At 50.5% G+C, this 23,506-nt stretch overlaps 1 protein-coding gene across 1 annotated transcript in view; it reads left to right on the top strand.

Annotated features, from left to right (window-relative positions):
• TRIM29 (tripartite motif containing 29) overlaps window positions 1-23,506 on the top strand; it is a 127,228-nt gene that overhangs the window by 74,869 nt on the left and 28,853 nt on the right. Inside the window, 8 exon segments of the mRNA XM_060251268.1 lie at window positions 2,839-2,934; window positions 7,449-7,682; window positions 10,082-10,280; window positions 16,675-16,761; window positions 18,037-18,099; window positions 18,102-18,128; window positions 20,333-20,431; window positions 20,588-20,663. Coding sequence (XP_060107251.1) covers window positions 2,839-2,934; window positions 7,449-7,682; window positions 10,082-10,280; window positions 16,675-16,761; window positions 18,037-18,099; window positions 18,102-18,128; window positions 20,333-20,431; window positions 20,588-20,663 — 881 coding nt within the window.

The raw sequence follows: 23,506 nt of genomic DNA, 5'->3' as shown, positions 1-23,506 counted from the left end.
GGGGGGGCAATGTCTGCTGGGCACTCCATTATTCCCTATAGAGACCGATTCCGATAGGCTATAATGGATAATTGATCTGAGGGTATCTGGGGCTCGGGGGGGGGCTGCTTTTTGAGGTAGTGGCACTAAATTTTCCACATAGCATCCAGTGCCTCTCCTCAAAACACCCTCCAAGTTTCAAAAGGATTGGACCAGGGGGTCCAGTTCTATGAGCCCAAAAAAGATGCCCCTATCCATTATTTCCAATGGAGGGAAAGCATTTAAAAGGTGTGCAATCCCTATAAATGTGGTGGCCAGAACTCCCTTTGGAGTTCCATTATGCTTGTCACAACCATGCTTCTGGCTCCACCCCCAATGTCTCCTGGCTCCACCCCCAAAGTCCCCAGATATTTCTTGAATTGAACCTGGCAACCCTAAGAGCACCAGCTGAGAACTGCCATGGATTTTTTTGCTTTGCTCTTATCCTTGCCTTCTGTGCTTGGGCACAGAGCACTACTGAAGGAGGGAGGAAGGGAGGGAGGGGTCTGTGATCAAAGGCTGTCTCATTAAGTCCAACCTGAGCCGGGCGCACAATTTAGCTCCCTTCCAAGACTTCACATTGCCTTGATCATAGCGCTGAAAGGCTAGGCCCAGAACAAATGAATCCACGGTCGTGTCGGAACAACATTTCTGCCGAAGGCGGCATCCCGCCTGTTGCAACACTGTCGACGTCATCCCATAATTACACACACATAAAAAAACTGTTATTGTTGCAGGATGAGAAAGAGAGAGAGAGAGAGTGTATGAGAGAGGTGCACACACCCTGGGCTGGGCCCTGTTCTTCAAACTCATCTGGATTTTGAAAATAGCTTCCGGGTTCTCCTCCGTAGCAAATGACTCCACTCTGATGAAAAGAAGCATCACTGTACCTCACCTTCTCCCCTTTCATTTCCCAAAACTATAAATGGAAGTTCTTTACTGCTCAGGGTTCTACAGGCAGGGCTGGGAGATCTCCTGGAATCACATCTGATCTCCAGGGAACAGAGATCAGTTCCTCTAGAGCAGGAGTCTTTAGTGTTTTTGAATTGGCGGGCACCCTTGGAATTCTGACACCGGGTGGTGGGCAGAAAAACAAAATGGCTGCCATAGGAAGTGGAGGCAACCACAACATGGCAGGGAGTGTGGTAGGGTTCCCAGCCTCCAGGTGGGGCCTGGAGATCTCCTGCTTTTCCAACTGATCTCCAACTGGCAGAGATCAACTCCCTTGGAGAAAATGACTGTTTTGATGGGCGGACTCTGTGGCATTGTACCATGGTAAGGCCTTTCTCCTCCCCAAACCGTACCCTCTCCTGGGTCCACCCCCAAAATCTCCAGGTGTTTTCCAACACAGACCCGGCAACCATAGAGTGTGGTGACACTTTGCTCCAGTGGTAATTCAACATTTCAGGCAGAAGCCCTGCTTGGAGTTGGGGCGGGCTGTGGCTCAGTGGCAGAGCATCTGCTTGGCCTGCAGAAGGTCTCAGGTTCAGTCCTCAGCATCTCCAGTGGAAAGGGTTGGGTAGGAAGTGATGAGAAAGACTTCAGCCCGGAGGTGGCTGACACCGGGTGGTGGGCAGAAAAACAAAATGGCTGCCATAGGAAGTGGAGACAACCACCACCTCAGGAGCCACATGCAGGTTTTTAGCTTCAGGAGGGGATTGGATCAACATCTGGAGCAGAGGTCCATCAGTGGGTATTAGCCTCAGGGTATAGATGGAACTCTCTGTCTGGGGCAGTGATGCTCTGTATTCTGAGAGCCAGTTTGGTGTAGTGGTTAAGTGCACTGGCTTTTACCTGGGAGAATCGGATTTGACTCCCCACTCCTCTACTTACAGCTGCTGGAATGGCCTTGGGTTAGCCATAGCTATCGCAGGAGTTGTCCTTGGAAGGGCAGCTGCTGTGAGAGCCCTCTCAGCCCCACCCACCTCACAGGGTGTCTGTTGTGGGGGGAGGAGGTATAGGAGATTGTAAGCTGCTCTGAGTCTCTGATTCAGAGAGAAAGGCAGGGTATAAATTTGAAGTCTTCTTCTTCTTGGTGCTTGGGAAGGGGGGCAACAGCGGGAGGGCTTCTAGTGTCCTGGCCCCACCAGTGGACCTCCTGATGGCACCTGGGTTTTTGACCACCGTGTGACACAGAGTGTTGGGCTAGATGGACCATTGGCCTGATCCAACATGGCTTCTCTTATGTTCTTATGACAGAATGCCTTTTAATCTGCACAGCCAATCAGATGTCCAGTGGCTAATCAGAAGCCCCACCCACTTTCTAGAAACACTTGGTGGGTACCAGAAAAGGTGTCAGCGATGCCATGGTGCCCACCATCATCCTATTGGGGACCCCTGCCCTAGAGAAAATGGCCGTTTTGGAGGGCGGGGAGCGGGGACAGGCATTTCCCAGACGTGCAGCTGATCTCCTGACTGTACAGATCAGTCCCCCTGCAGGAAATGGTTGGTTTGGAGACTGGACTCAGTGGCCTTCTACCCTACTGAGCTCCCTCTCTCCCCAAGCCCCACTGTCCCCAAGGTCCACTCCCAAATCTCCAGGAACCTCCCAACCTGGAGTTGGCAGCCATTTCCCCTGCCCCATTGTTTGATTAAGGAGTTGCATCATTTGCCCCCACTGGAGATACAGAGGGTATGGGCTGTTGCCAATTCCACGGTTGCTACTGAAGTGCTGCCAGGAATGAGGAGCTCGCAGGCCTGGTGGACCAGGGCCAAAGGCAGAAGTTAAGCGCTTCTTGGCGGGGGGTGGTGGTGGTGCTTGGCTTTGGAGATGGCTTCCCGTGGTGTGGCTTCATTGGTTTCCTTCTCTTCCTCCCACAGACCGAGCTCGCCCTGCAAAAAGAACAGCTGCAGCTCAAGATCATAGAGATTGAAGACGAGGTGGATAAGTGGCACAAAGAGCGGGACCGCATCAAGGTGAGCGCTTCCTGCCTGCTCCTTTCCCCGCTTTCACGCTCCTTCTCTTCGCCTCCCACATCCCTCAGATGGTTTCCCCTCTTCTGCCATCTCGCCTCCTCCCACCCCTTCCCACCTTGCTCTTTTCCTCTCCCGTGTTCTCTTGTCATGTTCCTTTGCTCTCTTTTTTTTCTTTTCCACGTTCTCACCTCTTGCTCGCTTGCTTTGCCAGCATCTCTGTAGTGCCTGACCAATCCTGGGCTTCTGAAGCCTGAGAAAAGGTGGAGGAGGGGGAAAAGAAATTTTGGCAAAAGGCCTGGAACACACAACACAACAACCTCACAGGACTATCCAGAGTGTTATGTTTCCTCCTCCGGGTTTGCCAAAGACGGTAGCTTATCTTCCCTGCCAGGGCTCGTCCTGGAATCTCTGAAGGCGTTGCTGAAATTATGTCAGCAAAAAAGAAAGGCAAAGCCCGTGCTCTTCTCAAATCCCCCAAGAATGTGCAGCGTGCAAACTTTCATTATCTGAATTCGCTGGGTGCTGTGTTAATATAATCTTAATTGCGCTTCCAGTTGTCCAAGCTTTTGATTAAAAAAAAGGTTCGGGGGTGTTGCTGGGCGGTTTGGACAAATGGAACATGGCTGTTTGTAGCACGGCTATGAAGACCACCTCTGAGAAGTTAACGGAGGTCGTTTTAGTTCCCTTTGTGATTTTTTTGGTTGTTTCTTGCTTCGAGCAACCTGATTTTGCACCTTTGTGTTTACCAATAAAGTTCTTCCTTTCTGTACTGACTGATACCTCCCGCTTCAACAGGGATTATTAAACTGTTCCACTTCCTCTTTTAGGGTTTCCAGCTCCACCCTGGGAAATTCCTGGAGATCTGGGGGTGTTATTGGGAGAGGGCAAGATTTGGGAAGGGGAGAGAACTCACCTAGGTACGATGCTGTGGAGCACTCCTCCCCAAACAGCCATTTCCTCCAGGGGAACCAATTTCCATTTTAATTCTGGGAGATCTCCAGCCCTCACCCGGAGATTAGCAACCTTGTATTCATTCATTCATTTAAAGAAAGCCAGTTTGGTGTAGTGGTTAAGTGTGCAGACTCTTATCTGGGAGAACCAGGTTTGATTCTCCACTCCTCCACTTACAGCTGCTGGAATGACCCTGGGTCAGCCATAGCTCTTGTAGAGTAGTCTTTGAAAGGGCAGCTGCTGGGAGAGCCCTCTCAGGCCCACCCAGTTCACAGGGTGTCTGTTGTGGGGGAGGAAGATAAAGGAGATTGTAAGCCACTCTGAGTCTCTGATTCAGAGAGAAGGGCGGGGTATAAACCTTTTCTTTCTTTCTTTCTTTCTTTCTTTCTTTCTTTCTTTCTTTCTTTCTTTCTTTCTTTCTTTCTTTCTTTCTTTCTTTCTTTCTTTCTTTCTTTCTTTCTTTCTTTCTTTCTTTCTTTCTTTCTTTCTTTCTTTCTTCCTTCCTTCCTTCCTTCCTTCCTTTCTTTTCTATCCTGCCCTCCCCTATCAGGCTCAGGACATCAAACAGCAGTTAAAATACATAATGTTAAAATAGAATGCAATAAAATCATTAAAAATCCTTTCATACACATATAATACGTTTACACTTACAATCCTGAAATCCAAGATGGTGTCAGTATTATTAGTTTGTATTTGGCGCTGCATACAATAATGTTGTTAAATATTGTTAGGCGCTCTGTTTATACTGGGGTGGGTTTAGATATCCATGCTGTGGTGTAGTGGTCGCTTCCCTATTAGCTATTAAAGGCCAATTTAAACAATTCTGTTTTACAGGCCCTGTGGAATTGTGGCAAGTTCCGCAGGGCCCTGATATTTTGGGGGAGAGCATTCAACAGGGCAGGGGCTGCTACCAAAAAGACTCTAGCTCTGGTGGTGGCCAGCTGAGTGTCTTCTGACCTGAGGATCACAAGGAGATTTTGGGAACTTGATCTTAGTGCTCTCTGGGGCTCATATGGGGAAAGGCGGTTCTGGCGGTAAGCAAGTTTCTGGCCATATATATCAAGTGGGGCCCCAGAATGACAAATGATCTCCAGACAACAGGTTCACTTTCCCTGGAGAAAATGACAACTGTATGCATTATACCCAACTGAAGTCCCTCCCCTCCCCGAACTCTGACCTTTGTAGGCTCCATCCCCAAATCTCCAGGAATTTCCCAACGTGGACTTGGCAACCCCAAGGAACACAACGGCTGTCCATAGTCTGAGCAAGTTCTGCCAATCAAGCTGTCATCTGGGTTGGCCGCATATCTCAGGAGATGCTATTTTAAACGTCGGCCTTTCCAGGCTGCCTCGTGTTGCTGACAGTATAGCAAAAAGATAATTTGAATAACGTGAATTTTTTTTGTGTTTCTAATTGTCCCTCCGCTGACCTTCCACCGTAGCTGCTTTGCAGCTTTTTTTGCTCGGATCCCCGGGAAAACTGTCACCGTTTTCAGAGTTGACAATTTAGTTGAGAATTTGTGCGTGGGTGGAAATGCTCTCCGTAGAAGCCGCTCGCTTGGTGAGATTAAAAGAAGCCGGAGACACTGCCCTCTCATCAAGGGATGCGGTCACACCGAGACGCTGGTTTGCACCTTTGCCGTGGGCAATATTATAATGCCGGTGAACACCCTTTGAGAATTGCCTTTTTCCATGCCTGCTCTTAACAGCCTCAGACACGATAGCGACCCCCCCCCCCCACTCCATTCAGCATGCATCATTATACACCACAGTCATGAAATTAGCCTTTGGCTGCCACTGTCTAGGATATGGACCACAAAGGTCAATTTAACAGCAGTTCCTTTTATTCTTTCTAAAACGTAGCCTGGCATGGCTAGTTTTTGCTGAGCATACTTTTCCAAGCTCTGCGCCTGGTGTCATTCCGCATGGAAGCACTTCCCTTCATGTAGAGAACAGGTGCATCAGGGAAAAAGGATATGAGCAGAGTTTGGGGGCAGTGGTTAAGTGTGTGGACTCTTATCTGGGATAACTGGGTTTGATTCCCCACTCCTCCACTTACAGCTGCTGGAATGGCCTTGGGCCAGCCATAGCTCTTGCAGAGCTGTCCTTGAAAGGGCAGCTGCTGTGAGAGCCCTCTCCAGACCCACCCACCTCACAGGGTGTCTGTTATGGGGGAGGAAGGTAAAGGAGATTGTGAGCCGCTCTGAGACTCTGTCCTTGAAAGGGCAGCTGTTGTGAGAGCCCTCTCCAGACCCACCCACCTCACAGGGTGTCTGTTGCGGGGGAGGAAGGTATAAGAGATTGTGAGCCGCTCTGAGACTCTGTCCTTGAAAGGGCAGCTGCTGTGAGAGCCTTCTCCAGCCCCACCCACCTCGCAGGGTGTCTGTTGTGGGGGGAGAAGATATAGGATATTGTAAACCGCTCTGAGTCTCTGATTCAGAGAGAAGGGTGGGGTATAAATCTGCAGTCTTCTTCTTATCTGGGAGAACCGGGTTTGATTCCCCACTCCTCCACTTGCACCTGCTGGCATGGCCTTGGGTCAGCCATAGCTCTGGCAGAGGTTGTCCTTGAAAGGGCAGCTGCTGTGAGATCCCTCTCAGCCCCACGCACCTCACAGGGTGTCTGTTGTGGGGGAGGAAAGTAAAGGAGAGTGTATGCTGCTCTGAGTCTCTGATTCAGAGAGATGGGTGGAGTATAAATCCGAGGTCTTCTTCTCCTCCTCCTCCTCCTTCTTTCTCCATCCTCCGGCAGCCAAGAGGCTACACAGGCACTACATACTCTGGCAGTGGCGTCCACATTTTAACTGCTTGTTCCATAACAGTATTTATTGCAGAAGAGAGCGACGAGGATGATCAAAGGCCTGGAGGAAGAACCCTATGAGGAAAGACTGAGGGCCTTGGGAATGTTCATTCTGGAGAAGAGGAGATTTGCGGGGGGGGGGGCAGGATTGCTCTCCTTCAATATTTGAAAGGCTGTCATTTAGAGGAGGGCAAGGGGCTGTTCCACTTGGCAGCTGAGGGTAGGACCTGAAGCAATGGGCTCAAATTACAAGCAGAAAGCTACTGGCTGGATATTAGGGATTTATTTTTTTTTTTTTACAGTCAGAACAGTTCAGAGGTGGAAGCAGCTGCCTTCGAAGGTGGTGAGTTTCCCTTCACTTCAAAATGCGGCTGGATGATTATTTGTCAGCAGGGCCTTTTTTGTAGCAGGAACTCTTTTGCATATTAGGTATGGTGTAGCCAGTCCTCCCGGAGCTTACAGTACGCCCTGTAAAAAGAGCCCTGTAAGTTCCTGGAGGACTGGCTACATCAGGGGTGTGCGGCCTAATATGCAAAGGAGTTCCTGCTACAAAAAAAGCCCTGTTCGTCAGAGATGCTTTAGGATGATCCTGCATGGAGCAGGGGGTTGGACTAGATGGTCTGTGTGACCCCTTCCAACTCTATGATTTCCTTTTGTCCATCCTGAATCTATTGCCCTGGATCTACTCAATATTACACCCAAGTCACAGTAGGGTGTTTTTTTCCCCCCACCAAACTGACTCTTTCTCTTTTGGTCTCCGTTTAGAACTTCACCACCAATGAGAAAGCCACTGTGGACCAGCATTTCAAAGAGCTGATTCGTGACCTGGAGAAACAGCGAGATGAAGTCAAGGCTGGCCTGGACCACAGGGAGAAGATAGCTGTGGAGAACATCAAGGAGATCGTGGAAGAGCTGGAGGACAGGGCCAAACTGCTGCAAGAGGACAAGGAGACGAGGGACCAGATCAGCATGATCAGTGATTCGGTGCTCTTCCTGCAGGTAAGCAAGGTGGCTTTTCTCCAGTTCGGTGTAGTGGTTAAGTGTGCACACTCTTATCTGGGAGAACTGGGTTTGATTCCCCACTCCTCCACTTGCACCTGCTGGAATGGCCTTGGGTCAGCCATAGCTCTCACAGAGCTGTCCTTGAAAGGGCACTTGCCATAAGAGCTCTTTCAGCCCCACCTACCTCACAGGGTGTCTGTTGTGGGGGAGGAGGGTAAAGGAGATTGTGAGCCGCTCTGAGATCCAGAGTATAGGGCGGGATATAAATCCAGTGTCTTCTTCTTCTGTTGCTCCAAAGAATGAGATCACAGGGCTAAACACCAAATGCAAAGCAATTAATGAGCAATGCCACCATGGTATGTCATCTTGGTCTGCTGCATTTGACTCTGAGAAGAAGAAGCCATACTTAGCACCAGAAATAATGGCATGTATCCTCCCACTGGCCTGAATGGCCCAGGCTAGCATGCTCTCAGCAGATCTCAGAACCTAAGCAGGGTCAGCTCTGATTAGTACTTGGATGGGAGCCAACCAAGGAAGTCCAGGGTTGCAATGCAGAAGTAGGCAATGGCAAAACACCTCTGTGTCTCTTGCCTTGAAGACACTATGGGGTTATGACACTATGAAGACACAGCCATAACTGGCTGTGGGTTGACAGCACTTTCCACCAGGGCTTTTTTTGTAGCAGGAACTCTTTTGCATATTAGGACACACACCCCTGATGTAGCCAATCCTCCGAGAGCTTACAGGGCTGTTATTACAGGGCCTACTCTAAGCTCCAGGAGGACTGGCTACATCAGGGGTGTGTAGCCTAATATGCAAAAGAGTTCCTAATACCAAAAAAGGCTCTACTTTGCTCACCAAGGTTCAGATATACACCACAGTCATGACATTACCATCTTTTGCTCTCTTCAGGGATTTTTCCTCCATCCGAAGTTGGAAGACTCCTTCAGCTTGAGGAAGGCTTCAGTTTTATTGAGGCTCTGTCTGGATTGTTGCCTTTGCCTGGCCATATGTGTGGGGGTATCCCTCTAGTTGTCTTCATGTATTTCCATGGAGGGGTAGCTTGCTGGGTCTCAGAATGGAGAGGGGAGGGCGTGGCTTCCACCTTGTTCCTTCTCCTTTCCGTGGGCACCTCCGCCATTGCCTGGAGGTGTCCCACCTCTTCCTTGGCCTGGTGTCATTTATCCCTTCCCAGAAGGCCTTACGGGCTCTGCCATTGGCCCAGGGCAGCTTCCAGTGAGCCAGTTTGGTGTAGTGGTTGACTCTTATCTGGGAGAACCGGGTTTGATTCCCCACTCCTCCACTTGCACCTGCTGGAATGGCCTTGGGTCAGCCATAGCTCTGGCAGAGGTTGTCCTTGAAAGGGCAGCTGCTTTGAGAGCCCTCTCCAGCCCCACCCACCTCACAGGGTGTCTGTTGTGAGGGAGGAAGGGAAAGGAGATTGTGAGCCGCTCTGAGACTCTTCGGAGTGGAGGGTGGGATATAAATCCAATATCTTCATCTTCTTCAGTGAAGTTCTTCACTCTGCCAGGAAATCTGGGTTGCTCCTGGTTGACCACTTTCCCCCATCTGCCTCATCCTTCCACTGCTGGAACTCTGCTTGTTTCCCTTCCCACTTGCCATATTATAGTGTTACAGGGCCTGACTTAAATGGCCCAGGTGTTCAGAAGTTCTGTTCCCCTCGGCCATCAAACTAGATAGTCTGAGCCAGTTCTAATGAAGAACCAGCAACTGCATTCCTGGACAGTCTCTGCCAGTGGAGGACAAGTTTTGGGGGTGTCTCTGGGTTTGTATCTGGACAGTTTGCAGAGCAGGGTGGTAGGATACATGCCACTGAAATCCCGGTCCCAATAAATCATGCAAAGTAACCATATTTGCATCGATTTGCTGATGCTTAACTAATTTTGCTTCCATCAGCAATGAAGACGGGTAAGGAACTGTCCGTGGTCCTGGAGCTGCTCAATATGGCCAGCTGCTAGTTTTGAGAAGCTTTGGGCAATGTGCCCTTCAGTGCTCTTCACAACAAGCCTGACAACTCTTCATGCATGTGTTGCTACACCTCCCCTGGACAAAAAGACCTAAGGAGAGTGAGGGGATGTTCCTTCCATGTGCCTTGCCAGCATGAAAAGGGTGATTGTCCCAGAGGTTCCTGTGACATGACAGAATCTTCTGGGTGATTTCCATTCTTGTTGGGAGTAGACAGGCCAAGTGTTTGTGGTTGGTTGTGGACCCTCCTTACCAAGTCCTGAGTTTGGGTAGATGCCCTGCTGTGCCAGATCTCAATGTCGGTCAAGCTGCTTAGATTTCCCCAGCTGCTGAACACCCCCTTTCAAGCTGATCTTCACTACTTGGTAGCCTTCACTTCCCCAACTTCTGTTCGATGTTGTGCCTGGCAGGAATTTGGAGCGATGATGAGGAGCTACACCATCCCGCCGTCTCTGCCCACTTACAGCATCCTTTTAGAAGGAGAGAACATGAGCCCTTCCATGGGGCTGCTTAGGGATGACCTCCTGAATGTCTGCTTGAGGCATGTGGAGAAGATCTGCAAAGCTGACCTCAGTAGGAACTTCATTGAGAGGAACCATATGGAGAACGGTAAGGGAACCAAGACTCATTGGGTCTCCTAATCAGCTTCAAAACCAGACCCAGTTGTTCTACCCCATCCAGGCCTTGGAGTCAGCGGGAGCTCACAGGAGCACAGCTCCTGAACCTTTCTGAGGGTTCCTCCTCCTCCCCTCCCCACCTTGTCCATTGAATAGTAGGTGCAGCTGCATAACAATCCCTGGATGAGCTCCACCACGTATTTTTCTACACAACCACCCCTGACCCCATCCAAGAGAGAGAGTCCCTGGTTTATTTCTGGACCAGGAAGAGAGGACAATTGTCAGCAATACAGTGGCTAAATAATTCACTTTCAATCCACTTTCCAACTGGATTTTAAAGTGTGAACTGGCAAGATCCAGTGGGAAAGTGCACTGAATGTGGATTGAAAGTGCATCGTTTAGTGTGCGTGGCCACAACCATATTGTGTTTTATATACAGAAATTCCCAGATTCAAGCTCTGGTATCTCCAACTAAAGGATATCAGCAGGGCTTTTCTTGTAGCAGGAACTCCTTTGCATATTAGGCCACACCCCCCGATGTCGCTAATCCTCCTGGAGCTTACAGGAGGCCCTGTACTGAGCCCTGTAAGCTCTTGGAGGATTGGCTACACCAGGGGTGTGTGGCCTAATATGCAAAGGAGCTCCTGCTACAAAAAAAGCCCTGGATATCAGTCAGCGGCTTCTGGGAAAGGCCTTTCTTTGCTTGGGAAGTTGTTATTAGTAGAAGTAGACAACTCGGGGCTACATTTCCCAGTCATCTGACTTCCTAGAAGGAACTTAAAGTGTTCATGAAAAACAGCTCTACAGCTATGATGATCCCTTGGGGTTTTCTTTTAAGACAGAGATCAATTGCAGAGCACATCCACACCATGCAGAAGGTCTCAGGTTCTGTCCCTGGAATTTCAGTTTAAAGGAAGAAGCACAGGGAATGACCTTGTCTGCCATAGACCCTGCAGAGTCCTAAGCCCTCTACATATGTTACAGCGAATGCACGTGCATCTGTTTGTAAGAAAGACCCAACATTTGTCCATCATACAAATGAAACTAGGAATAATTGTGTGGTTTTAAATTTCAGTCACACATTCAAGTACTTGAAGGGCTGTCATATAGAGGGTGGTGGGGAATTGTTTTCTGTGGTCCCAGAAGGTAGGACCAGAACCAATGGGTTGAAATTAAATCAAAAAAGTTTCCAGCTCAACATTAGGAAGAACTTCCTGACCGTTAGAGCAGTTCCTCAGTGGAACAGGCTTCCTCGGGAGGTGGTGGGCTCTCCTTCCTTGGAGGTTTTTAAATAGAGGCTAGATGGCCATCTGACAGCAATGCGGATCCTGTGAATTTAGGGGGAAGTGTTTATGAGTTTCCTGCCTTGTGCATGGGGTTGGAGTGGATGACCCTGGAGGTCCCTTCCAACTCTGTGATTCTATGATCCAGCTATGCTTGCATTGAATGTAACATGCAGGGCTTATTTTTTGAGCAGAAATACACAGGTACGCAGTTCTGGCTGGCTTGGCGTCAGGGGGTGTGGCCTTATATGCAAATGAGTTCCTGCTGAGCCTTTTCTTCAAAAAAACCCCTGTGTGAAACAATGGTGATGTCAGGGGTGTGGCCCAGATATGCAAATGAGCTCCTGCTGGGCTTTTTCTACAAAAAAGAACCGGTGACATGAGAATTACTCAACACACATATAAAGATAATTCAGGGGCACAATGTACACAAATGGTATGCGTGTTCACTGGAGTTTGAGAACTGACTGTAGCCTATTGATGTAGAAAAAACCGGGCTTGACGGACCAATTGTCCGGTATTAGTCATGTATTCACGTGCTGAGTGTCGTAAGAACTTGCTGGATAGACCAGGCATCCCCAGCCTTTTTGAGCCGGCAAGCCACTTTGGAATCCCAATGCAGCACAGGCACAGCCACGAAATGGCCGCTGCAGGAGGCGGAGCTGTCCGCAAAATGGCTGCCACAGGTGACCTTCAGTCACACCAGGGAGATCCTCATGCAGTGGTGGCACCTCCTACCAAAGCAACGTTTTAAAAAACCAGCACAGACAATCCAATCTCCAGTGGCCAATTAGAAGTCTGGCTGGGCCAAAGCCCTACCTGGTCCCGCCCACTTTCTAAAAGCGCTAAAAGGTCTTGGCAGGTGCCGTGGTGCCCACCTGCACCACATCGGAGACACCAGGATTAGACTATAGATCTGTTAGCGTTCTGTTTTCAAAATCAGCCAGCCAAGTGCCTCTCCAAGCCCATGAGCAAGGTAGAAAGAAGCAGCCCTTTTCCTCTTGTACCTGCCCCCAGCTTCTGTTATTCATAGATTTACTGCCTTTGAAAAGGGAGGTTCAATTGAGCTATCCCATCTAATAGCTGTGTCTCTGCTAATAAGTTTCTACAGCTGTCTGGGCAAGTTTCTCCCACTTTCTTTGGTGAGGATGAATTCCGCAAGTTCCACACATTGGGTGCACAACTACTGTGCTGGCCTACAGAGGTGCTCCTGTTTCCACTTCTGCAGCTGGCACGGGATCTGGGGCACTCCCAAATTCTGGATATGGCGAGGGCGCTCTTCCCCGGCGCTTTCTTTGACTGCAAGCCCATTAGTCGTCTCTGCAGCTAATAGTGGGTGTCGTTCTGGGTTGCTCACGACTTCTGGCAGCTGCTGCGCGTAAGAGCGACAGCGAAAAGATGAGAGCGGCCAGGAGACCTTCGTCTGTTTCATGTCTCCAGTCCTTATCTGCAAAAATCCGAGAGAATGTTTCTCCATCTCACGAGGAGCTGCGATTGCAAAAAACCCCACAATGAATTAAAACTCGGCTCTGGCGCTGAGAACTGGATCAAGGGCAAGACAGCTCCTCTCTGCCCTCAGGATAGAAGGCGAGGTGCCTAGGGCACGGGCTGTGGTGGGGTGGAGTTAACTAATGGCTCCCATCCCCGTTCCCATTGTGGAGGGAAGAGGAGGATCGGGGCAAGGTCGCCAGAGCGGGAGGGGGGAAATCCTTTGATGCTGCTCCTGATGAAGGTTGCCGTGGAAACCCGAGATCCTTATCGTTTCATTAAGATCCGTATCAAATGTGCCTCTATTTATTCCTTGGCAAAGGTCTAGCAAGCCTCTCTAGGCTTTGAGCACATCTAAAGCATTGTAGACGGTAGGAACACTCCAATGCGATAGCCTGAGACGAAGGAGCAGATCAAATATAGAACACAGAGGAATGCAAGCTAGATGGGAACGGCGCTCGCATCACGGACCAGTGTTGTCTGGTGCCCAGAGTTTACAGATGGATTTTGAGAAAGACCAGGGCTTTTTTTCCCCCTGGGGGAATGTGGCAGAATGGAGTTCTGGAACCTCTTCAGGGAAACAAAATTCTCAACAAGCATTTAAACGTTTACAAGAGGCATCCATGTGTTTCTCCTTCGCTTCCCTCTTGAGAGTTCCGGCACTTCTTTTTCCTGAAAAAAAGCCCTGAGAAAGATCTTAGCAGGCTGAGAAGGCAACAAGGCGCAGAATGCAAAGGGAGCCAGTGGGTTTGTTCTCTATGGGGAGGAAAGGGTGGTCTGTGGCCCCCAAGGGTTGCCAGGTCCCCTTGACCACTAAAGGTAGATGTGGAGGGTAGGGTTGCCAGATCCAGCTTTGGAAACTCCTGGAGATTTAGGGTTGGAGCCTGGGGAGGAGAGTGACCTCACTGGGGAACAAGAAAGAAGGAGAAAAAGAAGAAGGAGAAGGAGAAGAAGAAGAAGAAGAAGGAGGAGGAGGAGGAGGAGAAGAAGAAGGAGAAGAAGAAGAAGAAGAAGAAGAAGAAGAAGGAGAAGGAGAAAAAGAAGAAGAAGGAGAAGGAGAAGGAGAAGAAGGAGAAGGAGAAGAATGAGAAAGAGAAGAAGAAGAAGGAGAAGAAAAAGGAGAAGAGAAGGAGAAGACTGATATTGGATTTATACCCCACCGTCCACTGTGAATCTCAGAGTGGCTCACAATCTCCTTTATCTCCATCCCCGCAACAGACACGCTGCGAGGTGGGTGAGGCTGAGAGAGCTCTCCCAGAAGCTGCCCTTTCAAGGACAGCTCTGCGAGAGCTATGGCTGACCCCATAGCTGCAGCTGCAAGTGGAGGAGTGGGGAATCAAACCCAGTCCTCCCAGATAAGAGTCCGCCCATTTAACCAGTACACCAACACCACAGAGGCCCCCCTCCAAAGCATCCATTTTCTCCAAGGGAACTGGTCTCTGCAGTCTGGAGATGAGCTGGAATTCCAGGGGATCCCCAGGTCCCACCTGGAGGCTGGCATCCCAAGACAAGGATAGCCTCTATGCATGTTCAAAGAAATAAACAGGTGAATTTGTCCATCTGTTTTTAGGGCTCAGCTATTCCCAATGTGGTTGTTTAGTCCCCAGGCCCCACCTGGAGGTTGGCATCCCTTGGGGCCCTGTCCCGAGAGCTTATGCTCATAACCATCTGGTCACTGCAGGCCCTTGTCCATCGCTTAGGCACGCTAATATTGCCAGTGCTTCCACATTCCATCTGTCACGTGGGAACAGAAGACTGGCCCGCCTCGCAGGGCTGCAACGAGAGTAGCTGAGATAATTTACGAGAAGAATTGTGAAGGAAAAAAGAATAACTCCAGCCGTGCGGCATAGATTATTGCTGTTATTAAAGGAATGTCCCGGGTTGCCTTTGACGAAGCATTGAAATAACTTCTTTCCCTCCGAGCGTATGTAGCTCCGCATGATGTCATTTATAATTCCTTAATAAAACTACAAAACGTGTTTATCTCAGCAAAGGACACAAAGATTCGCAAAGTGTCTTACAAACGGTGGGAGGGGGAGAACTTAACAGGACACTCAAGAACATTTAAGGGGACGAAAGGAAGGACAGATCTCCCCTCCCCTCCCTTATCTAGGTGACATTTTAGGCCAACTCAGGAGAAAGAAAGATTGCATCCCTTCCCCCACCCAGAAAATTCTCCCTTTCCCCTGTAAAAAATGGCATTTAATACCTGGTTCTATAGTTGATGTCTCATTTCGAGAGGACGGTGATGTGATTTTCACAGCTGGCCGAGTCCACAAGTAGCTGCAAAGAGCCCAGATAAGTGGTCTTCTCCTCCGGCATGAGTTGGGAAATGCATGTGGAGGGCACTGAAAACTCTGCTGCGATTGATAATGGACATTAACGGGTGGCCGTAAAATACAGGTTAGGTTGTAAAATGTCAGCTTTCATGACACGAGGCTTCTTCCTTATCAGTGGGAATCTATAAATCCACTTAGGGTGCAATCACATGCACCCCAAAGATAGAAGAAATGAGCTTTCCTATCTCGCTTTTCTGGCGATGATGTCTCACAGTTCCAGCCATAATGGATACAGCCTTCCATTTCACGTCACACTCAGCTTGACACCTGATATCTTTGACCGGGTCTGCCAATTACAGATAATTACTGTTAGCTTCCGGCTTCCATCTTTAGACGGGAGTCCATCTCATTTAAGAAAGGAAGGTGTCCCTTGACAAACCATGTCCAAGGTCTGTTCTGTACAGCATTCTCTTTTCAACAAGAGTTAATAGCTAGGTGCCCCCAAGAGATTAACAGTGAGGCTGAAAGAGGATGTTCAGCTCTTGTTGGATGTTCCCAGCATCTGAGACCCAAAAGGTGGGCTCTCTGAATAAGGCCAGTCCAGTGTGCTGCCGTAGTTTGCTCATGATGAACCGTCAAGATCAGCTTCAGCACCGGCATTTTTCTTCAAGATGAGAGCCATCGTTGCTTGGTCTCTTAAGCTGCAACAGTCAATGTTAGCTAGAAGAGATGGCTAGACCGACTCTTCTCTTTGAATAAAAAGGTAAAGGTAGTCCCCTGTGCAAGCACTGCGTTGTTACCAACCTAAGGGATGACGTCACATCACGATGTTTTCCTGGCAGACTTTTTAAATGGGGTGGTTTGCCATTGCCTACCCCAGTCATCTACGCTTTATTCACAGCAAGCTGGGTACTCATTTTACCCATCTTGGAAGGATGGAAGGCTGAGTCAACCATTCTGGGGACTGAAATAATCCGTGAGCAGAGCTTGGACTGCAGTACTGCAGCTTGCTAAAATAGTTATTAAGATAGATGGTAGGTCCACAAGGAACTAGAACTATTGAAATGATGATGTGAAATCTCTAGAGGGTCTGGTTATTACTCATGCTATTTGTTCCACGATCAGGTGGTGAGCATGTAAATATTTAGGGTAAAGATAACTATTTGCGCCTGAGGAATGCTTTAAAAAGGTTCTGCTTTTCAAAGAACTGGTTCAAAGACCTTGCTTCTTCGTCAAAGGAGCGTTTTCACTCTTCATTTGATGATGAGAACCGGTTCCCCCCCCCCCCCCCACATTTGTCATGATACTAACCAAGATCTTCTTTCTGACCTCCCAGGGGATCACCGTTTCATGATGAACAACTACTCCGATTGGAACCAGCCAGACAGCTTGAAGAGGTTTTCCATGTTCTTGACTCCAAAAGGTAGATATGAGCTTCTTCAAAACCACTCTGCCTAGATTCAGACTTGGTTTTGTGAGTAGTGAGAAGTCCCTTCAGTTATTTTTTAAACAATGGGTTCAGTGTCAAGTGCCTTCAAGTCCTCTCTTTGGCCCTCACTGGCCTTATTTGCCCTCACTGTCCTTTCATCTGATTAGTGGTGGTGAGAATGCACCGTTTTTGTGAGCCGTGTCTCAGCATTATTACTTGATGGGAAAACATCATGAAAAAAACGTGGGTCAGCATAACCTTTCAGATTAAGTACAGCACAGGGCAGAAGAAGGCAAGGAAAGTCATGGTAAAAGTGAAGCAGTCGTTAGGAAGGAGATCATGGGAATGAAGGGCTCCAAACATCATCAAAAGATAAGAACATAAGAGAAGCCATGTTGAATCAGGCCAATGGTCCATCCAGTCCAACGCTCTGTGTCCCATAAGAACACAAGAGAAGCCATGTTGGATCAGGCCAATGGCCCATCCAGTCTAACACTCTGTGTCACACAGAGGCAAAACCCCACAAAAAAACAAAAAACAAAACCCCAAATGCCATCAGGAGGTCCACCAGTGGGGCCAGGACACTAGAAGCCCCCCCAAGCACGAAGAATACAGAGCATCACTGCCCCAGACAGAGAGTTCCAATGATAAGCTGTAGCTAATAGCCACTGATGGACCTCTGCTCCATATGCTTATCCAATCTCCTCTTGAATCTGGCAATGCTTGTAGCCACTGCCACCTCCTGTGGCAGTGAATTCCACATGTTAATCACCTTTGGGTGAAGGACTTCCTTTTATCAGTTCTAACCCAACTGCTCAGCAATTTCATTGAGTGCCCACGAGTTCTTGTACTGTGAGAAAGGGAGAAAAGGACTTCTTTCTCTGCTTTCTCCGTCCCGTGCATAATCTTGTAAACTCTATCATGTCACCCCTGAGTCGACATTTCTCCAAGCTAATGAGCCCAGCATTTTAACCTTTCTTCATAGGGAAAGTGTTCCAACCTTTGAATCATTCTAGTTGAGCTTTTTGAAAGATGAGTGTGGTTTTCACTGGAAATCAGAGATATTCCAGTGGTGGAGGGCCCCAAGCTTCGTCAGATAATTTGTTCTGTGATGGGGGGGGGGGGAAGCTGAGAGAGACTCAACTGAGCTCATTCCAGACATCTGCTCTGCTGCTGAAGGACGGTTGTGATAATGACACTGGGCGGATCCCAAACCCGCCTAGTCTGATCGAGCACAGACTAATTCCTGAACTGGCTTCTCTCGTCTAGGAGGCAATTACAACACCCGGGCCTGGGAGTATTCGACCGTCCAGACGGCTGAGGAGACGATCAGCGCGGGGACTCGGCCTTCTCGTTGAAAGGTATTCCCCCTCTCCCTTTGCACGGGTTGTGGCTCATGACTCTTCCTCAAGACAGCCTCTGCCTTTTAGGCCTGTCGTTTTTCCCCTGGCCCAATTCCTGTGCTTTTAACAGCAGCCTGACAACAGCCAGGGGACAGCATAGCTTTGGGACTGCCTCTCCCTGTATGAGCCCCGTAGGTCTTGATGATCAACGACCCAACAACTTTTGGTAATACCCAGCCCCAGAGACATCCATCTAGCCTTGATGAGGGCCAGGGCCTTTTCAGCCATGGCCCCTGCCTGGTGGAATGAGCTCCCCCTGGAGATCCGGGCCCTGTGGATCTGCTCCAATTCTACAGGGCCTGTAAGAGCTCTTTTGCCAAGCTTCCAGCCGAGGCAGTGGACGTCACTTGTAACCCTCCCCCCTTCATCCCACTCCAGATGCTATAAGATCTGCTGGACCAGGACAATAGGCCACGGCTGGAAGGCAGAACCTGCCATTTTAGTCTCTGTAGTTTTAGATTTTATATCTTTTAAATTGATCTTTTATTGTTTTTTACTGATTGTTTTATGATGTAACCCGCCCTGAGCCTGTTATATGGGGAGAGTGGGCTAAAAATCAAATCAAATCAAATAAATATGTACATTAGGCAGGTCAAAATGTCCCTAGCATGGTGCCATGGCACAGCAGCAAAGTGGTGTAGTGGTTAGAGAGTGTTGGACTAAGAACTGAGAGATCCAGGTTCGAATCCCTGCTCTGCCTTGGAAACTGGCTGGGTGACCTCGGGCTGGACATTCTCTCTCAGCCTGGCCTACCTCACAAGTTGTTGCGAGGACAGAAAGGAAGACATGGCTGCCACTGAGAATTCCTCAAGGAAAGGGTGAGATACGAGATGCACGAGGCCGATTTCAAGGCCTGCTTCTTTGGAACTCTGCAATCCAAAGGAGCAGGATTTTTCAGAACGCATCTTTAGCACAGCTGCCTTAATAGGCGCGCTTGCATAGCTGGTTACTCTGTATACTGATCTGCAGATCTGACACCACTTATGAAAGGAAACACATTTAACTAGGAGGCGGCAGAGAAGGATTGTCATGGAGTGCTCTTCAGGCGGGGTTAACCAGCCTTTAATGAGTGCCTACTTCCAGCACTATACCTTGGCAAAACTCAGAAAGAAAGCGACACAGAGAACAAGAGGGATGGCGGCTCAGTGAAAGGGCATCGGCTTGGCACACAGAAAGTCCAGGTTCGATCCCTGGCATCTCCAGCTAAAAGGGACAGGTAATAAGGGATGCAAAAGACCTCTTTCTGAGACCCTGAGAGCTGCTGTCATTCTGTGTAGACGATACTGACCTTGCTGAACTGATGGTCTGAATCAGTATCAGGCAGCCCAGGCTAGCCCGATCTTGTCAGATCTCGGAAGCTAAGAAGGGGTCACCCCTGGCTAGTATTTGGATGGGAGACCCCCAAGGAATGCCAAGGTTGCGACGCAGAGGCAGGCAATGGCAAACCACCTTTGAAACATCTCTTGCCTTAAAAATGCGTCTAGCTCGCCACCTAGTGGTGCATAATACTAAAAGAGCTAGAACTTTTGCCTGCCAGACAATCTTAGGATCTCCCGGCTATGCTACACACACTGCAAAATAATAATAATAATAATAATAATAATAATAATAATAATAATAATAATAATAATAATATAGTATCAGGCAGCTTCACATGTGCATGTGAAAGAGGTGCTAATCCAGCCAAAGATGACACAAATCTCTGCCTATGTAAGAATTCCTATTGAAAACCAGCTGTGCAACTTAGAAGTCTCTGAGGGATCGGGCAGGGTGTACTTATTGGGGGATCCTGGCAAATTTGTGGAGAACTTGGCATCTGGGTAAATACCCACAGAAGTCAAGAAAATGGGCAGGCTTTGATTTCCATCGCTTCCTGGTTTCTATGGATTTCTCACGCTGACTTCTGTTATCAGAAAAACTGCTGCCAAATTTTTTTCCTTTCCGTCACTTTCTCCTGGAAGGAGTCAAGCGCCACCCGGCCGGTGGCTCCTGTATTGCAGGACGGTTTGCCTTTGGGCCAGTGGTGGAACCCGTTGCCGATCTGGTGGCCTCTGGGTTCGGCACAGAGGCTCAAAAGCATGTGCCGAAAAGGGCAGCGGATGGAGAGGTGCCAACGGTGCTCTAGCCCACCTCAATGTAACGATGCTTCTTCTATTTTCCAGTGGCCAATGGGACCAAGATGCCTTATCAGTTCCCCCAATTGGCCAGAGTTTCACCTGGTGATTTCAGCAAGCAGTCCGATGGGAGCCTCTATAAGAATGGTACTTCAGGGCTTTTGTGAGGCCCGTCACGGTCCTCTCCTCCTTTGGACTGATCTGGTGGGGAGGGGGAAAGGGAGTTGCCATCCAAACAAAGCATGGAAAGTGCAGGATTGGGCACGTCCGAAGGATAACTGCAGCTGCCTTGTATCTCTCCAGCTTACCCTTCCATAGTGAGGCACCAGACTGCTAAGGCTCAGCCGCAAACGTGGAAGTCCTCCAAGCAGAGCATGCTGGGTAAGTGGCCGAGCCTGAGCTTCACACGGCTCCCAAATGATTTGTTTATTTTATTTAGATTTATATCCAACCCTCCCCACCAGAAGCAGGCTCAGGGTGGTTACATATTCATGTATAGACATGAAATATAAAAATATAATTAAGACATAGAAACATAAAACCCTTCCTTTCCTCCACCTCCTCCCTCCTTCCGCCTCCTCCCTCCCTCCTTTCCTTACTTTTCTCCACCCCTCCCTCCCCTCCTCCCTTCACCTCCCTTCCTCCTCCCTCCTCCTTTCCTTCCTTCCTTCCTTCCTTCCTTCCTTCATCCATCCCCTCCCTCCCCTCCTCCCTCTCCCTCCTTCCCTCCCCTCCTCTCTCCCTCCTCCCTTCCTTCCTTCTATACCCTCCTCAATCCCTCCCTCCCTCCTTTCCTTCCTTTCTCCCTCCCCTCCTCCCTCCCCCTCCTTCCCTCCCTTCCTACCTCCCTCCTCCCTCCCCCTCCTTTCCTTCCTTCCCTCCATCCCTCCTCCTCCCTCCTTTCCTTCCTTCCCTCCATCCCTCCTCAAACCCCTTCCCTCCCTCCCTCCCTTCCTTCCTCAATCCCCTCCCCTCCTCCCTCCCTCCTTTCCTTCCTTGCCTCCCTCCCCTCCTCCCTCCCCCACCCTCCCTTCCTCCCTCCCTCCCTCCCTTCCTTCCTTCCTCCTCCCCCCTCCTTTCCCTCCTCCCTCCCCTCCTCCCTCCCTCCCCTTCCTCCTCCCCCACCCTCCCTTCCCTCCCTCCCCCTCCCTCCCATCCTCCCTCCCTCCTTTCCTTCCTTCCCTCCATCCCCTCCTCCCTCCCTGTCTTTCCTTCCTTCCCTCCATCCCCTCCTCCTGCCCTCTTTCCTCTTCCCTCCCTCCCCCTCCTTCCCCTCCTCCCTCCCCCTCCTTTCCTCCATCCCTCCCTTCCCCCTCCTTTCCTTTCTTCCCACCCTCCCCCTCCCTCCCTCCTCCTCCACCTCCCTCCCATCCCTCCCTTACTCCCTCCCTCCTTTCCTTCCTTCCTCCATCCCTCCTCCCTCTCTCTTTCCTTCCCTCCCTCCTTTCCTCCTTCCCTCAATCCCTCCTCCCTCCCCTCCCCTTCCCTTCCTTCCTTCCTCCCTTCCTCCTCCTCCCTCCTCCCTCCCCTCCTCCCTTCCTCCCTCCCTCCCTCCCTCCTTTCCTTCCTTCCCTCCATCCCCTCCTCCTCCCTCCGTTCCTTCCTTTCCTCCCTCCCCTCGCTCCTCCCTTCCCTTCCTTTCTTCCTCCTTCCCCTCCCCTCCTCCCTCCCTCCTTTCTTCCTTGCCTCCATCCCCTCCTCCCTCCCCCTCCCTCCCTCCCTCCCTCCTTCCCCTCCTTTCCTTTCTTCTCCCTCCCCCCTCCCTCCCTCCTCCTCCCCCTCCCTCCCTCCTCCCTCCCCTCCCTCCCATCCTCCCTTCCTCCCTCCCTCCCTCCTTTCCTTCCTTCCCTCCTCCCCTCCTCCCTCCTCCTCCTTTCCTTTCCTTTCCTTTCCTTCCCTCCCTCCTTTCCTCCTTCCCTCCATCCCTTCCTCCCTCCCTCCCTCCTCCCTCCCCTCCTCCTTCCTCCCTCCCTCCCTCCTTTCTCCTTCCCTCCATCCCCTCCTCACTCCCTCCGTTCCTTCCTTTCCTCCCTCCCCTCCTCTCCCCTTCCTTCCTTCTTCCTCCTTCCCCTCCCCTCCTCCCTCCCTCCTTTCCTTCCTTGCCTCCATCCCCTCCTCCTCCCCCGCCCTCCCTTCCCTCCCTTCCCCTTCCTTTCCTCCCTCCTCCCCTCCCTCCCTCTCCCTTCCCCCTCCCTCCCTCCTCCCTCCCCCTCCCTCCCATCCTCCCTTCCTCCCTCCCTCCTCCCTCCTTTCCTTCCTTCCCTCCATCCCCTCCTCCTCCCTCCTTTCCTTTCCTTCCCTCCCTCCTTTCCTTCCTTCCCTCCATCCCCTCCTCCGATCCCTCCCCTCCCCTTCCCTTCCTTCCTCCTCCCTCCCCTCCCTCCCTCCCCTCCTCCCTTCCTCCCTCCCTCCCTCCCTCCTTTCCTTCCTTCTCCATCCTCCCTCCTCCCTCCCTTCCTTCCTTTCCTCCAATCCCTCCTCCCTCCCCTTCCTTCTTTCTTCCTCCTTCCCCTCCCCTCCTCCCTCCCTCCTTCCTTCCTTCCCTCCCTCCCCTCCCTCCCTCCCCCTCCTTCCTTCCTTCCTTCCCTCCTTCCCTCCTTCCTTCCTTCCCTCCTCCTCCCTCCTCCTTTCCTTCCTTCCCTCCATCCCCTCCTCCCTCCGTTCCTTCCTTTCCTCCATCCCTCCTCCCTCCCCTTCCCTCCTTTCTTCCTCCTTTCCTTCCTTCCCTCCATCCCCTCCTCCCTCCCCTCCCTCCCTCCCCCCTCCTTCCTCCTTCCTTCCCTCCTTCCCTCCTCCTCCCTCCCTCCTTTCCTTCCTTCCCTCCATCCCCTCCTCCCTCCCCTTCCTTCCTTCCTTCCTCCCTTCCTCCTCCCTCCCTCCCTCCCTTCCTTCCTTCCTTCCTCCTTCCTCCTTCCCTCCCTCCTCCCTCCTTTCCTTCCTTCTTCCTCCATCCCCTCTCCATCCCTCCCTCCTTTTCTTCCCTCCCTTCTTTCTTTCCTTCCTTCCCTCCATCCCCTCCTCCCTCCCTCCTTTCCTTCCTTCCTCCTTCTTTCTTTCCTTCCTTCTCCATCCCCTCCTCCCTCCCTTCCCTTCCTTCCTTCCTCCCTCCTCCCTTCCTTCCTCCTCCCTCCTCCCTCCCTCCTTTCCTTCCTTCCCTCCATCCCCTCCTCCCTCCCTCCCCCTCCTTCCTTCCTCCTCCCTCCCTTCCTCCTTTCCTTTTTT

This window comes from Heteronotia binoei, chromosome 12 (genome assembly GCF_032191835.1).
Source record: "Heteronotia binoei isolate CCM8104 ecotype False Entrance Well chromosome 12, APGP_CSIRO_Hbin_v1, whole genome shotgun sequence".
NCBI lineage: Eukaryota > Metazoa > Chordata > Lepidosauria > Squamata > Gekkonidae > Heteronotia > Heteronotia binoei.
This window is presented reverse-complemented; position numbering and strand designations above follow the sequence as displayed.